This window comes from Crocuta crocuta, unplaced genomic scaffold (genome assembly GCF_008692635.1).
Source record: "Crocuta crocuta isolate KB4526 unplaced genomic scaffold, BGI_CrCroc_1.0 scaffold383, whole genome shotgun sequence".
Lineage (NCBI taxonomy): Eukaryota > Metazoa > Chordata > Mammalia > Carnivora > Hyaenidae > Crocuta > Crocuta crocuta.
This window is the reverse complement of record NW_027531897.1, coordinates 363111-381610: the sequence shown is the minus strand read 5'-3', so window position 1 is coordinate 381610 and position 18500 is coordinate 363111. Positions and strand designations below refer to the sequence as shown.

The window sequence follows — 18500 nt, the reverse complement described above, 5'->3', positions numbered from 1 at the left end:
GTGAAATGACTAAAAACACAACCTTAATTTTTAAAAAGTGATTATAATCTCAATCACAAAGAAAAGGCTGAAAACTCTTGAATGAAAGGTCAGTAGAAGAAAAAAAAATACATGAGTCATAGTTAGTGTTAAAGCTGAACAACAAGCAGTGCCTCGTAGAAATCATGTATTATAGTGTGCCAGTTCTCAGCAAGGCTAGTGGGTAGAATAGGATGGGGATCAGGTGGTATCATACTCATTTGCAGGGTAGCTATTTTCTAGTGGTGGTTCTTATTTTTTTCTGATCATAAGTAAATTATTAAACTTTGCTGTTTCTCATTTTTTTCAGTAAATGGGGGTCCACATTTATGTAAGAGATAAAACTAAAATTTATAAGTAACATGCAGATTAGAATTATGAGATTAAGGGTGCCTGAATGGCCCAATCATTTTAAGTCTCTGATCTTGATTTTGGCTCAGGTCATGATCTCATGGTTCATGAGTTCGAGCCCTTCAGTGGGGCTCTTGCTGGCAGTACAGAGCCTGCTTGGGATTCTCTGTCTCGGGGTGCCTGGGTGGCTCAGTCGGTTAAGCGTCCGACTTCACCTCAGGTCATGATCACATGGTTTGTGGGTTTGAGCCCCACATCGAGTTCTGTGCTGACAGCTCAGAGCCTGGAGCCTGTTTCAGATTCTGTGTCTCCTTCTCTCTCTGCCCCTCCTCCACTCATGCTCTGTCTCTCTCTGTCTCAAAAATAAATTAAAAAAACAAAAAAGGGATTCTCTGTCTCTCCCTCTCTCCCCTTCCCCGCTCCTATGCACTCACACAGGTGTCTCTCTCTTTCTTTCAAAAATAAATATACATTTATAAAAAAAAGAACTGCAAGATCAGATTTGCTATCAAAAAGTTTACTATAGCAGATGATACTTTTGCATGCTCTTAAAAATACAAGAAAAGAGCCAAAATTGTAGTACTACTGACAGTCTTCTGGAGAAGAGGAAATTAATTAGGTGACTATGACTGAATTTTTTTTTCCAGAGGTCTTCATTTCTTTACCCACTGCTGATAATATTTCTGACTTTTCATCCTTAAAGTGGGAATGAAGTGTGACTTTTATTCCGAAAATACTTCTAAATCCCAACTTGGTTTTCCTTAGCATTGCCTAATATATTGTTCCCAACTATGAGTATTCTTCAAGGAAAATATACCTTAAGTTCCCCCTTGTTAGCCAGGGAATGTCAAACCCCCCCCCTTTTTTTTTAACGTTTATTTATTTTTGAGAGACAGAGACAGAGCATGAACAGGGAAGGGGCAGAGAGAGAGAGAGGGAGACACAGGATCTGAAGCAGGCTCCAGGCTCTGAGCTGTCAGCACAGAGCTCGATGCGGGGCTTGAACCCAGTAACTGCGAGATCATGAACTGAGCTGAGTCAGACAGTGAAGTCGGACACTTAACCAACCATGCCACCCAGGTGACCCCCTTTTTTTTTAACTTTTTTTTTTTTTTTTTTTTTTTAACATTTATTTTTGAGAGACAGAGACAGAGCAAAAACAGAGACGGGGCAGAGAGAAAGGGAGACACAGGAAGCCAGGGAATTTCAAAAGCCAGGTACTAAGCTAGGTTTTTCTAGATTTATACTGTAGGAATATTAAGAAAATATCTTAAAAATGTTAGTTACTAAAAAAAAAAACTTTTTAATACTCCTAAACATTTTTAGTCTTTTCTTAAATGTTTATTTATTTTTGAGAGAGCAAGAGCTCATGAGCGAGAGAAGGGTGGAGAGAGAGACACACACAGAGGATCTGAAGCAGGCTCTGCATTGTCAGCACAAAGCGTTTTGTGGGGCTCAGTCTCACGACTGTGACATTATGACCTGAGCCGAAATCAAGAGTTGGATGGTTAACCAACTGAGCCACCCATACAACCCTAAATATTTTTAGGTTTAAATTGCTTAATTCATCATTTCTCTCTGTGTATACTTATAAAGGATTCTAAAGAAAAGGTAATAATGGAGGGAAATGTAGAAAGATCAACAGTTTCTATACCAGAAGTGCGTGAAATAGAATTCAGTGATTTTCCTGTTCTATTATCCAAGTTCTGTTTTCCTGATCTCGCGGCTCATGAGTTTGAGCCCCACGTCCGTTACTGTGTGGGCAGTGCTGAGTCTGCTTGGGATTCTCTCTCTTACCTGTCTCTCTGAACCTCCACTACTGGTACTTTCTCTCTCTTTCAAAATAAACTAACTTAAAAAAAAAAAAAAACCCAAAAAAATTATTCATAGCACCAGGATTCTTAGACTATACCTTCATAGAAGTTAAAGCTGGTAAGGATTATTTGGATATATGCAATGGCTCTTAGTTTGTGAATGTATTTAACCTGGTCAAGGCAGAAGTATCACTCTTCCTACAGTTATACATGGTTAAAATAGTATTTTATTTCCTTATTTAGTTTTGCTTCTTTTTTACTACATAATTTTAATATTCCTGTGTTAGTCTACGAATAAGTTTAAGAATAATCAGCCTATTCTGTACTGGGAATATTATAATTAGTAAAAAGAGTTAAGTTTGTATTCTATGTTCCTTTATATAGCATTCATCATTATCCTGGTTAAGTGGACAAGTAGACATTTTTACCTAGCATGAAGTAAAAAAATAACTAATACATACAAAGCCAGTTTTACTTAAAGAATTAAATTTAAAAAAAAAAGAATTAAATTGTGAGATTTTTGTTTGAAATATTGCAAGAATGTGAATGTATTTTTTTTGTAGCTTACTTATATAGGGAATAGAGGCAGAAAATATATTTACATTTCTTTTTTTCAGGTAACAAACTGGGTAGACCCATCATTTGATGATTTTTCAGAGAATACTGGCATCTCTATTACTGCCACATCATTACGTGTCAATAATTCAAGTCACAGAAGAAAACATGTGCCTTCCAGATTAGAAAGTAATAGATTTCCAGCTAGAAAAAGAGAAAAACCACTTTCTTCAGAACAGATTTATGGTCCAGAAAATTCAAAAGACTATCTATCTGAAAATGAACCATGGGTGGATAAATACAAACCAGAAACTCAGGTACTAACTAGAATACAAACAGGTGTATGTAATTTAATTTTAGGAAGGAGAGGAATGTGCATTTTCAGATGACTACTCATAAAAATCTGAATGAATGAATTAGAAAAAAAACAAGAATTCTCGGGGTTTTTTTTAATGTTCTGTGGTTCAGCATTTCTTCAAGTTCTTCTGAAGTTGTACCATTGCTTATTTGTCTTGGATTTAATTTAACCCCAGCATAGAATTGATCTGTTTATTTTTTCTTAAATCTAATACCTCTCTTTGTTTATTCTCCTCCCAAAATGTATTTGCTGATTTAAAAAAATTTATAAAATTACAAACCTGCTCCAAATTTTCATAAAATGGTATCAGCGTAAGAACAAAATGTTTCCATAACAATTTAAAAAATTAAGTGTAATAATAAGACTTTTAGTTACCTTGTATGTTACTTGTTTGCTAGTTTTTTCATTAAAAATGCTTAATGTGTGCTAATATACAAAAATCCTGAGTTAAAATTTTTATTTTAAACTTGAAATTTTTAGCATGAACTTGCTGTGCATAAAAAGAAAATTGAAGAAGTTGAAACCTGGCTGAAAGCTAAGGTCTTAGAAAGGCAACCAAAACAGGTAATTTAATAAGAAATGTGTTTTCAAATATATTCACATCAAATGTTTCTCCAATTTACAGTTGGTTGTAAGAAGTTAAACTTTTATGATGACTTTGTTCATTAAGTCCAGATCACATTACAATAAAAGTCTCTGATTACTGCTTCGAGCTTCACTAAAAGACTCAGAGACTTTGAGTTTTCTCCTTTCCTTGTACCTCTTTCTCTCACTTATGTCCTCGTAAATCATCCTAAAGCTTAATAAAGCATAATAAACAAGTTAGGGTGCTAGCATGTTTAGCATATCAGATTATCTCATGCTGAAGCAAAGAAGTAGATTACGTATTAGTTTTTGTACTAAATATAGCCTGAAACAGTCATTCATTTTAAGGCTGATTTTTTTGTTTCACTTCCTAATTCTGTAATTAATCCTGGCTTCCAAGCTAGAAGATTCTTTCTCTCTCTCCCTTTTTTTTTTTTTTTTAAATGTTTGTTTATTTTTGAGAGAGACAGAGTATGAACAGGGGCAGGGCAGAGAGAGAGGGAGACACAGAATCTGAAGCAGGCTCCAGGTTCTAAGTTGTCAATACAGAGCCCGGCACAGGGCTTAAACTCACATACTGCGAGATCATGACCTGAGCCAAAGTCAGACGCTTAACCGACTGAGCTACCCAGGCACCCCTCTTTCTCTCTCTTTTTAAACTTACTTTATTTTGAGATTTTTCAAACATAAAGTAAAATAATAAATGATTACTCATTGGCCCATAAAATACCCATCATTTTTGCTCTTAAGTATTTTGAAGTAAATTATAGATAGATGACATTTCAGTCAGACTTTTAGAAACATCAGTATGCCTCTTTCTTAAAAGTAAACATTTTCTTAACTATATTACTGTGTCTAACAAAATTATAATTCCCTAATGTTATCTCATGCTCATTTCATATTCACATGTATCCATTTATCTGCAGAATGTCATTTACAGCTGATTTGTTACAACCAGGATATAATCAAGGAACACCTATTGCATTTGATTGTTACTCCTCTTACTTAGGTCTTTTAAAATCTAAAACGGTCCTATTTACCTTCTCTTTTTCTCTAAGACATTGTGAAGAGCCCAGGCCTAGTGATACACAAACTCTCCCATTCTAGATTTGTCAGGTTCTTTCCTCTTCATGATGATTAACTTGTTCTTCTATCCTGCATTTCCTGTAATCTGGAAGTTTGAATCAAGGATTTAATTAGACTTAATTAGTTGAACATTTTTGTGAGAATACTTTTTAGTTCATGGTGTATGTTTTATATTGTATGTTTGGTTTTCTTGCTGTCTTTGATTTTTTTTTAATGTTTTATTTCTTAGAGAGAGAGAGAGAGAGAGAGACAGCATGAGTAGGGGAGGGGCAGAGAGAGGGAGATACAGAATCCGATACAGGCTCCAGACTCTGAGCTCGCAGTCAGCACAGAGCCCGATGCGGTGCTCGAACCCATGAACCATGAGATCATGACCTGAGCCGAAGTCAGACGCTTAACCGACTGAGCCACCCAGGCGCCCCTTGCTGTCTTTGATGTTAAGTTGGATCACTAAATTAAGGAATTGATAGTCAAAAATCTTCACTGTGAGAAGTTTCCCTTGCAACTGCCACATAGTCTATGGGGAAAAATTTTGACAGTGTTAAAGGTCCACTTCCCCAGCAATCTTTCACTGAAATGCTTCAGCATCCATTTTCAGTCTTTGCCTGAATCAGTTACTTTGTTAAGATTATGAAATGGTGATTTTTAAATTCTACTTTTCTATAATTGTTAGCTAACAGTTATCTGTACAGAAGTTTGCCGTCGTTAACTGGGGCTATATAGTTACCTTTAAATACAGTTCCAGCTGGAAACACAGGATAAATTTTAATTCATTGCCTTTAATTTTCTCTATCTTCTGTGAGTACAGATTCTTGAGCAGTTTCCCTGACACGCTTCTTATATCCAGGCATTTTCTTAGCTAGGCTAATATTTTTAATGATCACTCTGCTTTCTCACCAGTACCTTTTTAATATAAACGTTATCATGTGCTAAACCTACATGTGTTACTGTTAATACTCTAATGAATTTAGGTATATGTGTGTATATGTTGGTGTTTGGAAAATATTTCCTCTACAATTTTAAAAGCTTCTTCCCTCCAAGAAATTGGACTCTTATCAATCATATACTCTTTATTATACAAAAGTCCAGTGATGTCAGTAATTACAAGACATTTTTATTCAAAGAAAATTTTGATGACTTCTGCATTTTTCTGTGGGCAAGCTAAAATTTTTTCTTAAATTTATTGTAAGTACTTCAAATATTTGCTGAATTTAATTTTTCAGGGCAGGATCTTTCCTTCAGGATATAGTAAAACTATTACAATGTGATGGAAATGTAATGTATATAGGGGATATAGTCAATAATACTATAATAACTTTGCATGGTAACATGACAATTAGACTTATGGTAATCATTTTATAGTGTATAAAATATCAAATTATTATGTGTACACTTGAAACTGATAGGTTATGTCATTTATACTTCAATTAAAAAAAGAAAAAACTCTACTATAACATAGATGATGGGAACGTTAACAAAATTCTTTATGTTTAATGTTCTGATAGGAGACTACCTCCCACTTCTCTTACTGGAAGCAAAGCTTTTGCTCTGTGGCTGTGCTCACTGTATCATAAAACAAGACACTTAACTTTACTACATAAGAAAAATACATGGGTGCCCATGCTTGATCTTCTTCTTTATTTAAAAGTAATCTGTTTGGAAGTAGTCAGTTCTCATTACTTTACATTAGGTATGTCCTGTAAAGTTACCAAAAACAATTAGTGAATAGTGAATGCTTCCTGCAAAATCTTCCTCTGGCCACATTTACATCAAGTCATCAGTACACAACCTTGTTTTCTAATTGTTTTCATTTAAAGATACCATAGTTAGTCCATATTATTGAATCGTTAAACTCAAAGCTGATAGCACTATAACTCATACACTTACTCGTTTTAAAAAATATGACTGGTTCTCTTCTGGAGCCAAGTACAAAAGCCCTTATTGATACTAGTTAGTAAAGATAAACAGTAGAGCAAGGATTACAGTCCACCAGGGGATATAGGAAATCGTCCCCTGATATTTTTTTAGATTTAACTTATTTATCTGATTGATAATATGAGGAGATATTTCTATTGCCTACAACCTCTAGTCTCTCTTTAGAGTTTTAACTCTGGAAAATAAGTTTCTTAATAAACATTCTTAACGAATTTGATATCCAAACTAAGATCTTTCCATAAGTAATTATACTTATTTAATGCTAAAGCATATAATTGAAAGAGAGGTCTATATTGATTGAATTTTTGAATTCAGGCAACCTCTAAAAATACTTGTTTCAGACATTACCTCCTTAATCTAGCTGATGTTTAGTTGTTTTAATTTGGCTGTTAAGTAGACCTCAGTAGGAACATAATGCAAGAATGGAAGAATTATCAGAAGCTAGGCTTAAATTTTAGGAGATAAGACTATCATATTTTATCTAAAGTTGGTATAATCCAGCAAGCATCATTGTAAAATGTAGTCACCTTATACCAGAAATTTAGTAAATTTATAGAAATAATTAATATTTAGAAAGAAAATTCAAACAATACTCTAGCCTTCCAGTGATTTTGATGTTTTATTAATGTTTGTATTTGCTTTTAGGGTGGATCTGTTTTATTAATAACAGGTCCTCCTGGATGTGGGAAGACAACAACTCTAAAAATACTATCCAAGGAGCATGGTATTCAAGTACAAGAGTGGATTAATCCAGTTTTACCAGACTTCCAAAAAGATGATTTCAAGATGTTTAATCCTGGTAAGATATGCTGTGAAGGTAGTGAAAATAATAGGAAAAGTCTCTGTTTAAAGGAGGTTTGAAACAAACTCCCCATCGATATTCTTGAGATTCCCAAGATCCTTTTGGGTATGTGTTTTTGAGAGTAAAATATATGTTGACACTCCTGTGCTAGATTGGCATCTGCCCACTATTAATAACTTCATAAAATGAGAGTAGCAATCGAAAGAAACCATATGAGAGCATTTTCTTTGATACTTCCCAGTTTTAGAGAGTAGTGATTTCAGAAGAGGGGAAAGTTGCCTCCAGTAGAAGAGAATAGGATTCTTTGAGGATTAGGTCTAATTAATTCATAGCCAGCACACATTTTGAGTGTCTTCATTGTAAAGGCAAAGACATAAATGTTTTTTTACCAGTGTGACTTTTATACTGACAACTGTGTTCTGAAGTTATTTAATTCCATATTACGTTCATTGGTATAGAAAATTCACTGTGGTCCATGATGACTTTTGTCTTTTGAAATGAATATCCTATTTTGAATTTGAACAGTTTTGCCTAATGAGAAAAAAACCTACAATGTTTTTTGAGCTCTTTTCATGTATATGTGAATGTATTCAGGAACATATGTGTGTATATTAGGTACTTATGTGTAATGCTGATGTGTGCATAATTTGTTGAGAGTATAAGTGTTGAATATGTTTTCTTTCAGAATCAAGCTTCCAAGCATTTCCCTATCAATCTCAGATAACACTTTTTAAAGAGTTTCTACTAAGAGCAACAAAATATAACCAACTACAGATGCTTGGAGATGATCTGAGAACTGATAAGAGGATAATTCTGGTTGAAGTACGGACAAATTTTGAGATCCTGCTGTAACTATTGAGTAAATAATTGCAAGATATATCTTATCGACAGTGGCATTAACTCTTCTCCATAGTATTAATAGTGGTAAAATATAACGTAAAGGCTCTGTGATAGCAGAAACCTCGGGTTTTTTTCAGTAAACTTGAATAGAGTAGCTATCAGCTGATGAACTTTAGAATTTTAATGACTCAAGTGTGGAAAAAGCAAAAGAAATAATTTGAAGGGTGCCTGGGTGGCTCAGTCAGTATAGCATCTCACTCTTGATTTCGGCTCAGCTCATGATATAGCAATTCTCAAATTCGAGCCCTATGTTGGATCTGTGCTGACAGTGCAGAGCCTGCTTGGGATTCTTTCTCTGTCTCCCTCTCTCCCTGTCTTTCCCCTGCTCACATTCTCTCTTGCAAGATAAATAAATTAAAAAAAAAAAAAAAAAAAAAAGGATTTTGGAAAATGATGTCTTAGTGAAAATAACTGTAACTGCTAGTGACCCTAAGAAATTTGAAATGAAACTTGGGTTTCCCATTGATGATTTTACTGGTGAGGACATTAGCTTTTTCATGTTTTCCTTAATTTCCATATAAGTTCTAGTTACAGTACATTGAATAGGTAACATTTTTTCCCTAACTTGGTAAATATAAATCTGAAAATAAATTTACACAAGAATAAAACTAAACTGGTATTTATCATTTTTCAATAGGATTTACCTAACCAGTTTTATCGAGATTCTCATACTTTACATGAAATTCTCAGGTGAGTTTCAGTGAAGTTTTCTCAAACTGAATTAGATGGCAATAGCTTAAATTTCAACATTGCTCTGCTTTATTTTAGGAAATATGTGCATACTGGTCGGTGTCCTCTAATATTTATAATCTCTGACAGTCTCAGTGGAGATAATAATCAAAGGTTACTGTTTCCCAAAGAAATTCAAGAAGAGTGTGCTATATCAAACATTAGGTAAGAATGAAATTCTTGTAATGCTGGCAGTCACAAGTTATATTTTAGATTAATCATCTCACCCTTATCTTTCTTTATAAAACTTTTGACAGTTTTAACCCTGTGGCACCAACAATTATGATGAAATTTCTTCATCGAATAGTGACCATGGAAGTTAATAAGGTAAATCTCTTAAGAACTGATTACTTTGAATCTTACATTTTAATTATAGAAAGCCAGACTTTCAGAGTTGATGCACATATTGTCTCAGTTTTAGAATTAAAATATGTTACTACATTTGTTAGGCCTATCACTCTAGGAAAGGCAGGAAATGCTGGTTTAGAAATCTGGGGGCGCCTGGGTGGTTCAGTCAGCTAAGCGTCTGACTTTTGACCTTGGCTGAGGTCTTGCTTGGCATCAGGGTCGTGAGTTCAGCCCTTTGTTGGGCTCCATACTGGGTATGGAGCCTACTTTAAAAAAAAAAAAATCTTTTACCGTTTTCTACTATTAAACCTCGCTTTCTCTTTCACATTGAAGTAAATAGTCCTTTGCTTGGCTTAATGTTCTAAACTGTGTCTGTTATCAAGAGACTGATTCCTGGCATCTAGGTACTTTAGTCATCAACAGTCTGACTCTACATTTGTCCTGCTGTCAGTTTTTTTTAATCTAATATTTCTGTTGTAAGAAACATAAAATTTACCATCTTAACCATTTATTTTTTGATATTATGGAAGTATACTTGATGTACAACATCCAGAAGTTTAAGGTATACAACATACTGATTTGATACACTTAACATATTGCAAAATGATTACCACTGTGGCATTCCACAATACCACTTCTTTTTTGTGGTAAGAATATTTAAGATCTACCTTCTTAGTACCTTTAAAATACTTAATACAGTGATATTAACTATACTGTCTTAACCATTTTTAAATGCACCGTTCAGTAGTAGTACGTATATTAACATTGTGGTGAAACTGACTGTTGTCATTTTTAATATCTTTTTTTAAATTTTTTAATGTTTTACTTAATTCTGAGAGAAAAAGAGAGAGAGAGAAAGACCGTGAGCAGGGGAGAGTTAGAGAGAGAGGGAGACACAGAATTTGAAACAGGCTCCAGGCTCTGAGCTAGCGATCAGCACAGAGCCTGATGCGGGGCTCGAACCCACGAACCGTGAGGTCATGACCTGAGCCAAAGTCGGACACTCAACCGACTGAACCATCCAGGCGCCCCTTTTTTTCTGTCTTTTAAATCAACGTTATGTTAAAATCAATTGATAGAACTTCTCTCAGCAGCATGCTTCTAGGAGGAACCTACTGCTACAAATCAAGTAGATCTTAACTGAAATGTAAATTTTTTTGCACCACTTAAATCATAGAAACTGAGGGAAATTTTCAAGGGAGAGGTTGCTTTGGGGATTAAACAAAATTATGTATAAAGAGCAGTTAGCTGAATAAATAAAAAGTATTAATAGTGAAGAATTAAAAACAAATGTAGTCCAATAATGGAGCAACTATTTTAAGGAGGTATCATGTCATTAGTGTTTTGAGAATATTTAGTGACATGGGAAAATATGAGTTAATCTATTTAACTTAATGTCAAGTTAAAAATACTAAGGTGCAAGGGGCACCTAGGTGGCTCAGGCAGTTAAGCATCCGACTTCAGCTCAGGTCATGATCTCTCTCACCTTTTGTGGATTCGAGCCCCACACTGGGGTCTGTGCTGACAGCTCAGAACCTGGATCCTATTATGAATTTTGCATCTCCCTCTCTCTCTGCCCCTTCTTGGCTCAAAAATAAACATTAAAATAATAATAACAAGGTGCAAATTTATAATGGTAACAATAGAAATTACATCTTTGGCTCTTAATATATGTTCAGTACTAGGCAGAGTATTTTTATATACCTGATTTTATTAAACCTCATCACAGCCATACAAAATTGGTTCATAATACCCATTTTATGGATAAGGAGACAGCTTTTGGGGGGAAATAACTTGCATAATTTCCCACAACTACTAAGTATCAGATAGGTTTGAAGTTTTGTTCTGACTCCAGTTCACTGTGCTGAAACAAAGTAATTTTCAATATCAGAATGCACGTTAAACCTATACATACATACATACATACATATGTATAGAAAATACATAAAAATGCTGAGTGATTAGTTCTGGATGGTAGGATTACATGTGATTTTTTTTAAATGTCTTTTTGAGAATAAATCTACATTCTCTACTAGGGGCATAACTACATATTATAGTTTTTAAATACTCTGTTTACTAAATATCAAGAACTAATAAAAATATTGAACATAAAGCATCTTACTGCATTAACTCAAATATTTTTAAAACTAAATCAGCAGGGGCACTTGGGTGGTTCAGTTGGTTAAGCATCCTACTTTGGCTTAGATCATGATCTCATGGTTTGTGAGTTTGAGCCCTGTGTTGGGCTCTGTGCTGACAGCTCACAGCCTGGAGCCTGCTTCAGATTCTGTGTCTCCTTCGGTCTCTCCCTCTCCCCTGCTTGCACTCTGACTTTCTCTCTCTCAAAAGTAAACATTAAAAAAAAAAAAACCATCATTAAATTGAAAATGGCATTCACTTTAGCAAGTTGTGTTAGGATAATAAAAAGATACCATGGGGGTGCCTGAGTGGTTCAATTGGTTAAGCATCCAGCTCTTGGTTTTGGCTCAGGTCATGATCTCCCAATTTGTGAGTTTGGCCCTTTCCGGGGGGCTCTGTGCTGACAGTGTGGAACCTGCTTGGGATTCCCTCTCTCCGTCTCCACCCTCCCCTGCTTACTCATTTTCTCTGTCTCAAAAATAAATAAACTTAAAAAAGGAGAGAGAGATAACATGACTTTTTGTTATGTAGTTAGTATGCTGTACTTTAGATAGTTGACCTACAAGAATGTCAGAACTAGTATACTTCTTGGGGTGCCTGGGTGGCTCAGTTGGTTAAGTGACTTTGGCTTGTCATGATCTCACAGCTCATGAGTTTGAGCCCTGTTTCAGGCTCTGTGCTGACAGCTCAGAGCCTGGAGACTGGTTCAGATTCTGTCTTCCTCTCTCTCCGCCCTTCCCCTACTTGTGGTCAGTCTCCCTCCCTCTTACAGATAAATAAACATTAAAGGAAAAACTTTCTTGTTTTTAAGATATTTAAATTTATTTTTTGTTTTTTTAAGTTTATTCACTTATTTTTGAGAGAGAGAGCGAGCCCAAGCAAGCAGGGGAGGACCAGAGAGAAAGAGCGAGACTCCCAAGCAGGCTCCTTGCTGTTAGTTCAGGGCATAATCTCACAAATCTGTGACATGACCTGAGCTGAAATTAAGAGTTGTATGCTTGACCACTGAGCCACCTAGGTGCCTCAAAATCTTTTTAAGTAATCTGTATACCCATTGTGGGGCCCGAACTTACAACCCTGAGATCAAGAGTCTCATGCTGGACTGACCGAGCCAACCAGGTGCCCCTTAAACTAGTTTACTGTAGATATTATTGTCGGGAATAATAACATCACAGGAGCAATAAGCAGCACACTTCAAGTCCTTCAGACTTGTGTAATATGAAATGTTAGGATGCTGTCTGGGGTCTCCAAGGATGATAATGATGTTATAGCAAGATTAAGAGTTTAATCTCTGGCATTCTGCACCTCAGTTAATTAAATTTAGAGTGTTGACATCTTTTTAAAAATTTTTTATTTTTATTTTAGAGAGAGAGCTCCAGCAGGGAAGAGGGCCAGAGGGAGAGAAAGAAAGAATCCCATATCCTAAGCAGGCTCCTTGCCCAGCATGAAGCCTGAAGTGGGGCTTGATCCCAGAATTCTGGGATCAGAACCTGAGCCAAAATCCAAGAGTCAGATGCTCAATCCACTGAGCCACCCAGGTGCCCCGAATGTTGACATCTTAAGTGATCTAGTTACAAGAATGTTGACTATCTTAGGGTTTTTTTTTTTTTTAAGTTTAAATAGGTGTTTCTCTAATTTTATAAGAAAAAAGTCTTTTGTCTTTTCCGACATCATTAAGTATGAAAGNATGATCATACATTTCAAACACAGTTGTATATGAAAAGTAATTAGCATGCATGGTATTTCCTTCAGCTACCAAGGATCATGATTTTAAATTATATTTCCTTTTCGGCAGTTAATCTGTACTAGAATTTTTCAAAAAGAAATACTCTTAAAATATTTAAATTTTATTTTTATTTATTTGNTTATTTATTTCTGAGAAAGAGAGAGACAGCGTGAGCAGGGGAGGGTCAGAGAGAGAGGGAGACACAGAATCTGAAGCAGGTGCCAGGCTCTGAGCTGGCAGTCAGCACAGAGCCCGATGCTGGGCTCCAACCCATGGACCGTGAGATCATGACTGAGCCGAAGTCAAAATACTCTTAAAATAATTTTAAAGTAAATAAATGTCTTCACAGTAAAAATGAGGTTAATCTGGAAGAGAAATTCACAGGCATGAACGAGAATGTTTTGTAAAGGAATAATGAAGAGAGACTTGCTTTCTAGGTTTTGGAACATAATAGAAAACTATAGATATCACACCTGTATAGTATTCGCATAGCAATAGACAAAAAAGAATAAAATGAGAAGCACAGAAATACATCAGTATGTGTAAATGGCAATTTTGTGTATAAGAAAGTAGTATTTCTTTTTTTTTTTTTTTAATTTTTTTTTTATGTTTCATTTATTTCTAGGAGAGAGAGAGAGAGACAGCATGAGCAGGGGAGGGTCAGAGAGAGAGGGAGTCACAGACTGAAACAGGCTCCAGGCTCTGAGCTGGCAGTCAGCACAGAGCCCGACGCGGGGCTCGAACCCACGAACCGCGAGATCATGACCTAAGCGAAAGTCGGACGCTTAACCGACTAAGCCACCCAGGCGCCCCAGTATTTCATATTACTGGAGAAAGAGGAGACTATTATAGTTGAGTAGTATTTACCCAATTGGATATCCATATGGAAAAACATAAGGTTGGATCTTTATACTATGCACAAAAATAACTTTTAGGTAGACTAAAGGTCTGAATGCAAAAATGAAAATGAAAATAGTATTAAGAAAAAATACTGACTTCGGGATGCCTTGGTGGCTCAGTTGAGTGTCTGACTCTTGCTTTCGGCTCAGGTCATGATCCCAGGGTTGTGGGATTGAGCCCTGCATGGGGCTCTGGATTGAGTGTGGAGCCTGCTTAANTGCCCCTCCCCCCTCTCTCCCCTTCCCCTTCCCTCCCTCCCCATCTTCCTCTCTCTCTCGCCCTCTCCCCTTCTTTTCTCCCTCTCCCCCCCTTCTCTTTCCCTCTCCCTGGGCTCCTCTCCCCTGCATGTGCATGTGCTCTCCCTCTCTCTCTTTAAAATAAAAGAAAAAGAAGAAATCCTGACTTTGGTTTGTAGGAAAGTACTCCTAAGCAAGAAACAGAAGCCCTAAAAACATTGGATTTACTTTTAAAAAATGAAAAGCTTAGGAAGTGACAGAAGGCATGGTAAGCTAAGTTAAAAGACAAGCCTGAGAATGGAAGAAAATATTTGTAATTTATGTAACAGATAAAGCATTAACACCAAATAAATAAAAATATGCCTGCAAAAAAAGGTTAAGAACAGAAGCCAATACGCAGAGTAATACAAATGGCTAATAGACATGAGAGGTGCTTAGCTATATTAGTAATCAAAGAAGTTCATATTTAAATACGTTTTTTAGGGGTGCTTGGGTGGCTCAGTCGGTCATATGTCCGACTTCAGCTCAGGTCATGATCTCACCGTTCATGGGTTTGAGGCCCACGTCGGGCTTTGTGCTGACAGCTCAGAGTCTGGAGCCTGCTTCAGATTCTGTAACTCCCTCTCTCTCTCTGCCCCTCCCCTACTTGTGGTCTGTGTCTCTGTGTTTCTCTCTCTTAAAAATAAATAAACATTTAAAAAATACATGTTTTTTTAAATGTTTATTAATTTGAGAGAGAAAGTGGAAGCATGAGTGGGAGAGGGGCAGAGAGAGAGAGAATCTCAAGCAGGCCCCACACTCTGCCCAGAGCCTGATGCAGGATTTGATTCCACGACTGAGATCATGACCTGAGCCAAATTCAACAGGGGTGCCTGGATGGCTCAGTGGTTTGAAGTGTCCAACTTTATCTCAGGTCATGACCTCGTGGTTTGTGAGTTTGAGCCACACATTGGGCTCACTGCTCTTAGCCTGTCCAGTGTAGATCCCGCTTTGGATTCTCTGTCCCGCTCTCTCTCTGACCCTCCCCAACTTATGCTCTCTCTCTCAAAAAATAAATAAGCATTTAAAAAAATTTAAAAATCAAAATCAAGATTTGGATGCTTAACCAGATGAGCCACCCAGGTGTCCCAAAGAAATTAATACTTAAACCAGATACCATTTTTCATGTATCAGTGTGGAAAATGTTTAAGAGACCAATAAACAGGATTGCCAAAGATAAGGAGAAAATGGGCACTCTCACATACCATTGGTAGAAAAAATAAAATTGGTAATTGTTAGAGACACTTTGGAAGGCACTCTACTTTTACAAAAATATTTGTGCCTGTTGACAAAGATATAAGTATATCTGTGGTAAAAAATGGGAAACAGTGTAATTATTGTCCTTTCATTGAAGAAACTATTAAATTATAATATACCCATAATGTTTTTTAAAGTGAAATAGAGTTAAAGGCGCTGTTACAGTCATAGAGAATGCTATTAAGTAAAAAACATGTCATAGAATAATACGTGTAGGGGCACCTGGGTGACTCATTCAGTTGAATATCTGAGTGTTGATTTTGGCTCAGGTCATGATCCCAGGGTTGTGGGATCAAGCCCTTTGTCAGGTTGGAGCCTGCTTAAGATTCTCTCTCTCTCTTTCTGCCCTTGTCCTGCATTTGTGCACTGTCTCTCAAAAATAGTAATAATAATAATAACAACAACAATACCTATCATAAGAACCTACTTACATTTAAAAAGTTAACTATGTTGGGGCGCCTAGGTGGCTCAGTCAGTTCAGTGTACAACTTTTGGTTTTGGCTCAGGTCATGATCTTATGTTCATTGGATCGAGCCCCACATTGGGTGCCGTACTGCCCAGAGCCTGCTTAGGATTCTCTTTCTCCCTCTCTCTCTGTCCCTCTCCTGCATGAGCNAAAAAAAAAAAAAAAAAAAAAAAACTTTAAAAAGTTAACTATGCCTACATACTTCTAGGTAGTGTACATACTTAGAGATATTTTTGCACAGAAAGTAGTCTGGAAAAGTACTCACTAAAATATCAACAATTGTGACATTTTATCAGTAAACCGTTAGGAGTTTCTTAAGGTGGAGAGGGATAGATAAATTTTTCTGGTTTTCTACTTGAACTGACAAGGGAGTGGTGTTTGTATATATGAATGTACATTTAGTTGGAGAAAATCCCAAGCCCAAGTAAACAAGTAAAATTATTTTATACTCTTGAAAATTTTCCTAAATCTATGAAAAGTCATTGACCTTCTGAGCAGACTGGTGTTTAACAAGGAAGCTTTTTAGCATCCAGCTTTGAAAGATCTAACGTATTTTCATTTAGTTTACAGAATGGGCAGAGAGGGGAGGGGTTTAGAAAAGAGTTTTCTAAACTGTAATTTTTTCATTTTAGAATGGAAGAAATATTACTGTCCCTGATAAAACTTCCCTGGAGTTGCTCTGTCAAGGATGTTCTGGTGATATCAGAAGTGCAATAAACAGCCTCCAGTTTTCTTCTTCAAAAGGTAACTATGAAAGATAAATTCTTACAGTATTATATTAGGTGACTTCCTCTTGTTCATGAGTGAAATCAAACTAAGCATATAACAACTGATACATATCTATCTCCATCTATTTTTTTGAGATCACTTCATAAAATCATGTATGTACATGTGCCTACAATAAACACACCTCTGTGAATGTCATTGTATGTATCCGTATTCCTGAGACAAAACCCGATTCATTTAGGTTTGCTACTTTACTTTTTTAATTAGTTTTTTTGTTTTGTTTTAAATTTTTTTTAATGTGTATTATTTAAAAAAAATTTTTTTAATGTTTTTATTTATTTCTGAGAGAGAGAGACAGCGTGAGCAAGGGAGGATCAGAGAGAGAGGGCGACACAGAATCTGAAACAGGCTCCAGGCTCTGAGCTAGCTGTCAGCACAGAGCCCGACGCAGGGCTCAAACGCACGAACCGTGAGATCATGACCTGAGCCGAAGTCAACGCTTAACCGACTGAGCCACCCAGGCGCCCCTTTAATGTTTGTTTTTGAGAGAGAGAGACAGAGCACGAGCAGGAGAGGGACAGAGACAGAGGGAGACACAGAATCTGAAGTAGGCTTCAGGCTCTGAGTTGTCAGCACAGAGCCTGATGTGGGGCTTGAACTCCCAGACTGCAAGATCATGACCTAAGCCAGTGTTGGACACTTAACCAACTGAGCCACCCAGGCACCCCTTTAGAGTTAATTTGGATGAGACTTCCTGGATGAAAATCATGGTTCTGTCATTTACCAGTTACTTAGTCTTGCAAATGACAATCATTTTGTGTTTGCATATTCTTACCTTTTATATGAGAACCTCTCTTAAGAGTTACGTGAAGAATAAATGAGGTCATAATTGTAGATTGTTTATTCCAGTGCTTGATATATATTAAGGGATCAGTAAATGGTCAGCTGTTAATGAATTTAATAATATTGTGCTGATCACAAAAGTAATCAGTTACTTTTGATTTTTAAATTACTTAAAAATATTTTTTTAATATTTATTTTTGAGAGAGAAAGAGAAAGCTTACGTGCAAGCGGGGGAGGGCTGAGAGAGGAAGACACAGAATCCGAGCTAGGCTCCAGGCTCTGAGCTGTCAGCACAGAACCCTACATGGGGCTCAAACCCATAAACCTTGAAATCATTACCTGAGTCAAAATTGGATGCCTAACTGACTGAGCCACCCAGGTGCTCATACTTTTGATTTTTAATTTATATATGATACATTTAATAAATTGATTTCATTGTAAAAAGGGTGCATAGTCATGGTACATTAAAAGAGATAGCACCTAGAGGCACCTTCGTGGCTCAGTCAGTTCAGTGTCTGACTCTTGAGTTTTGCTTAGGTCATGATCTCATGGTTTGGTTTGTGAGTTTGAGCCCTGTGTCAAGCAGTGCAGGGCCTGCTTGGGATTCTCCCTCTCTCTCTCTTTGCCCTTCCCTGGCTCAAACAAAAAAAAAAAAAAAAAGATAGTACATGATTTATTGCACATGGT

General features: G+C 36.4%; 1 protein-coding gene across 1 annotated transcript in view; it reads left to right on the top strand.

Moving 5' to 3' along the window:
* Positions 1–18500, top strand: part of RAD17 (RAD17 checkpoint clamp loader component) — a 33348-nt gene that overhangs the window by 1662 nt on the left and 13186 nt on the right. Inside the window, exons 3-10 of the mRNA XM_077773589.1 lie at positions 2801–3055; positions 3577–3660; positions 7348–7501; positions 8190–8326; positions 9042–9094; positions 9173–9298; positions 9391–9460; positions 16877–16988. Of these exons, the coding sequence (XP_077629715.1) occupies positions 2801–3055; positions 3577–3660; positions 7348–7501; positions 8190–8326; positions 9042–9094; positions 9173–9298; positions 9391–9460; positions 16877–16988 (991 nt within the window). The remainder of the gene's footprint in view (positions 1–2800; positions 3056–3576; positions 3661–7347; positions 7502–8189; positions 8327–9041; positions 9095–9172; positions 9299–9390; positions 9461–16876; positions 16989–18500) is intronic.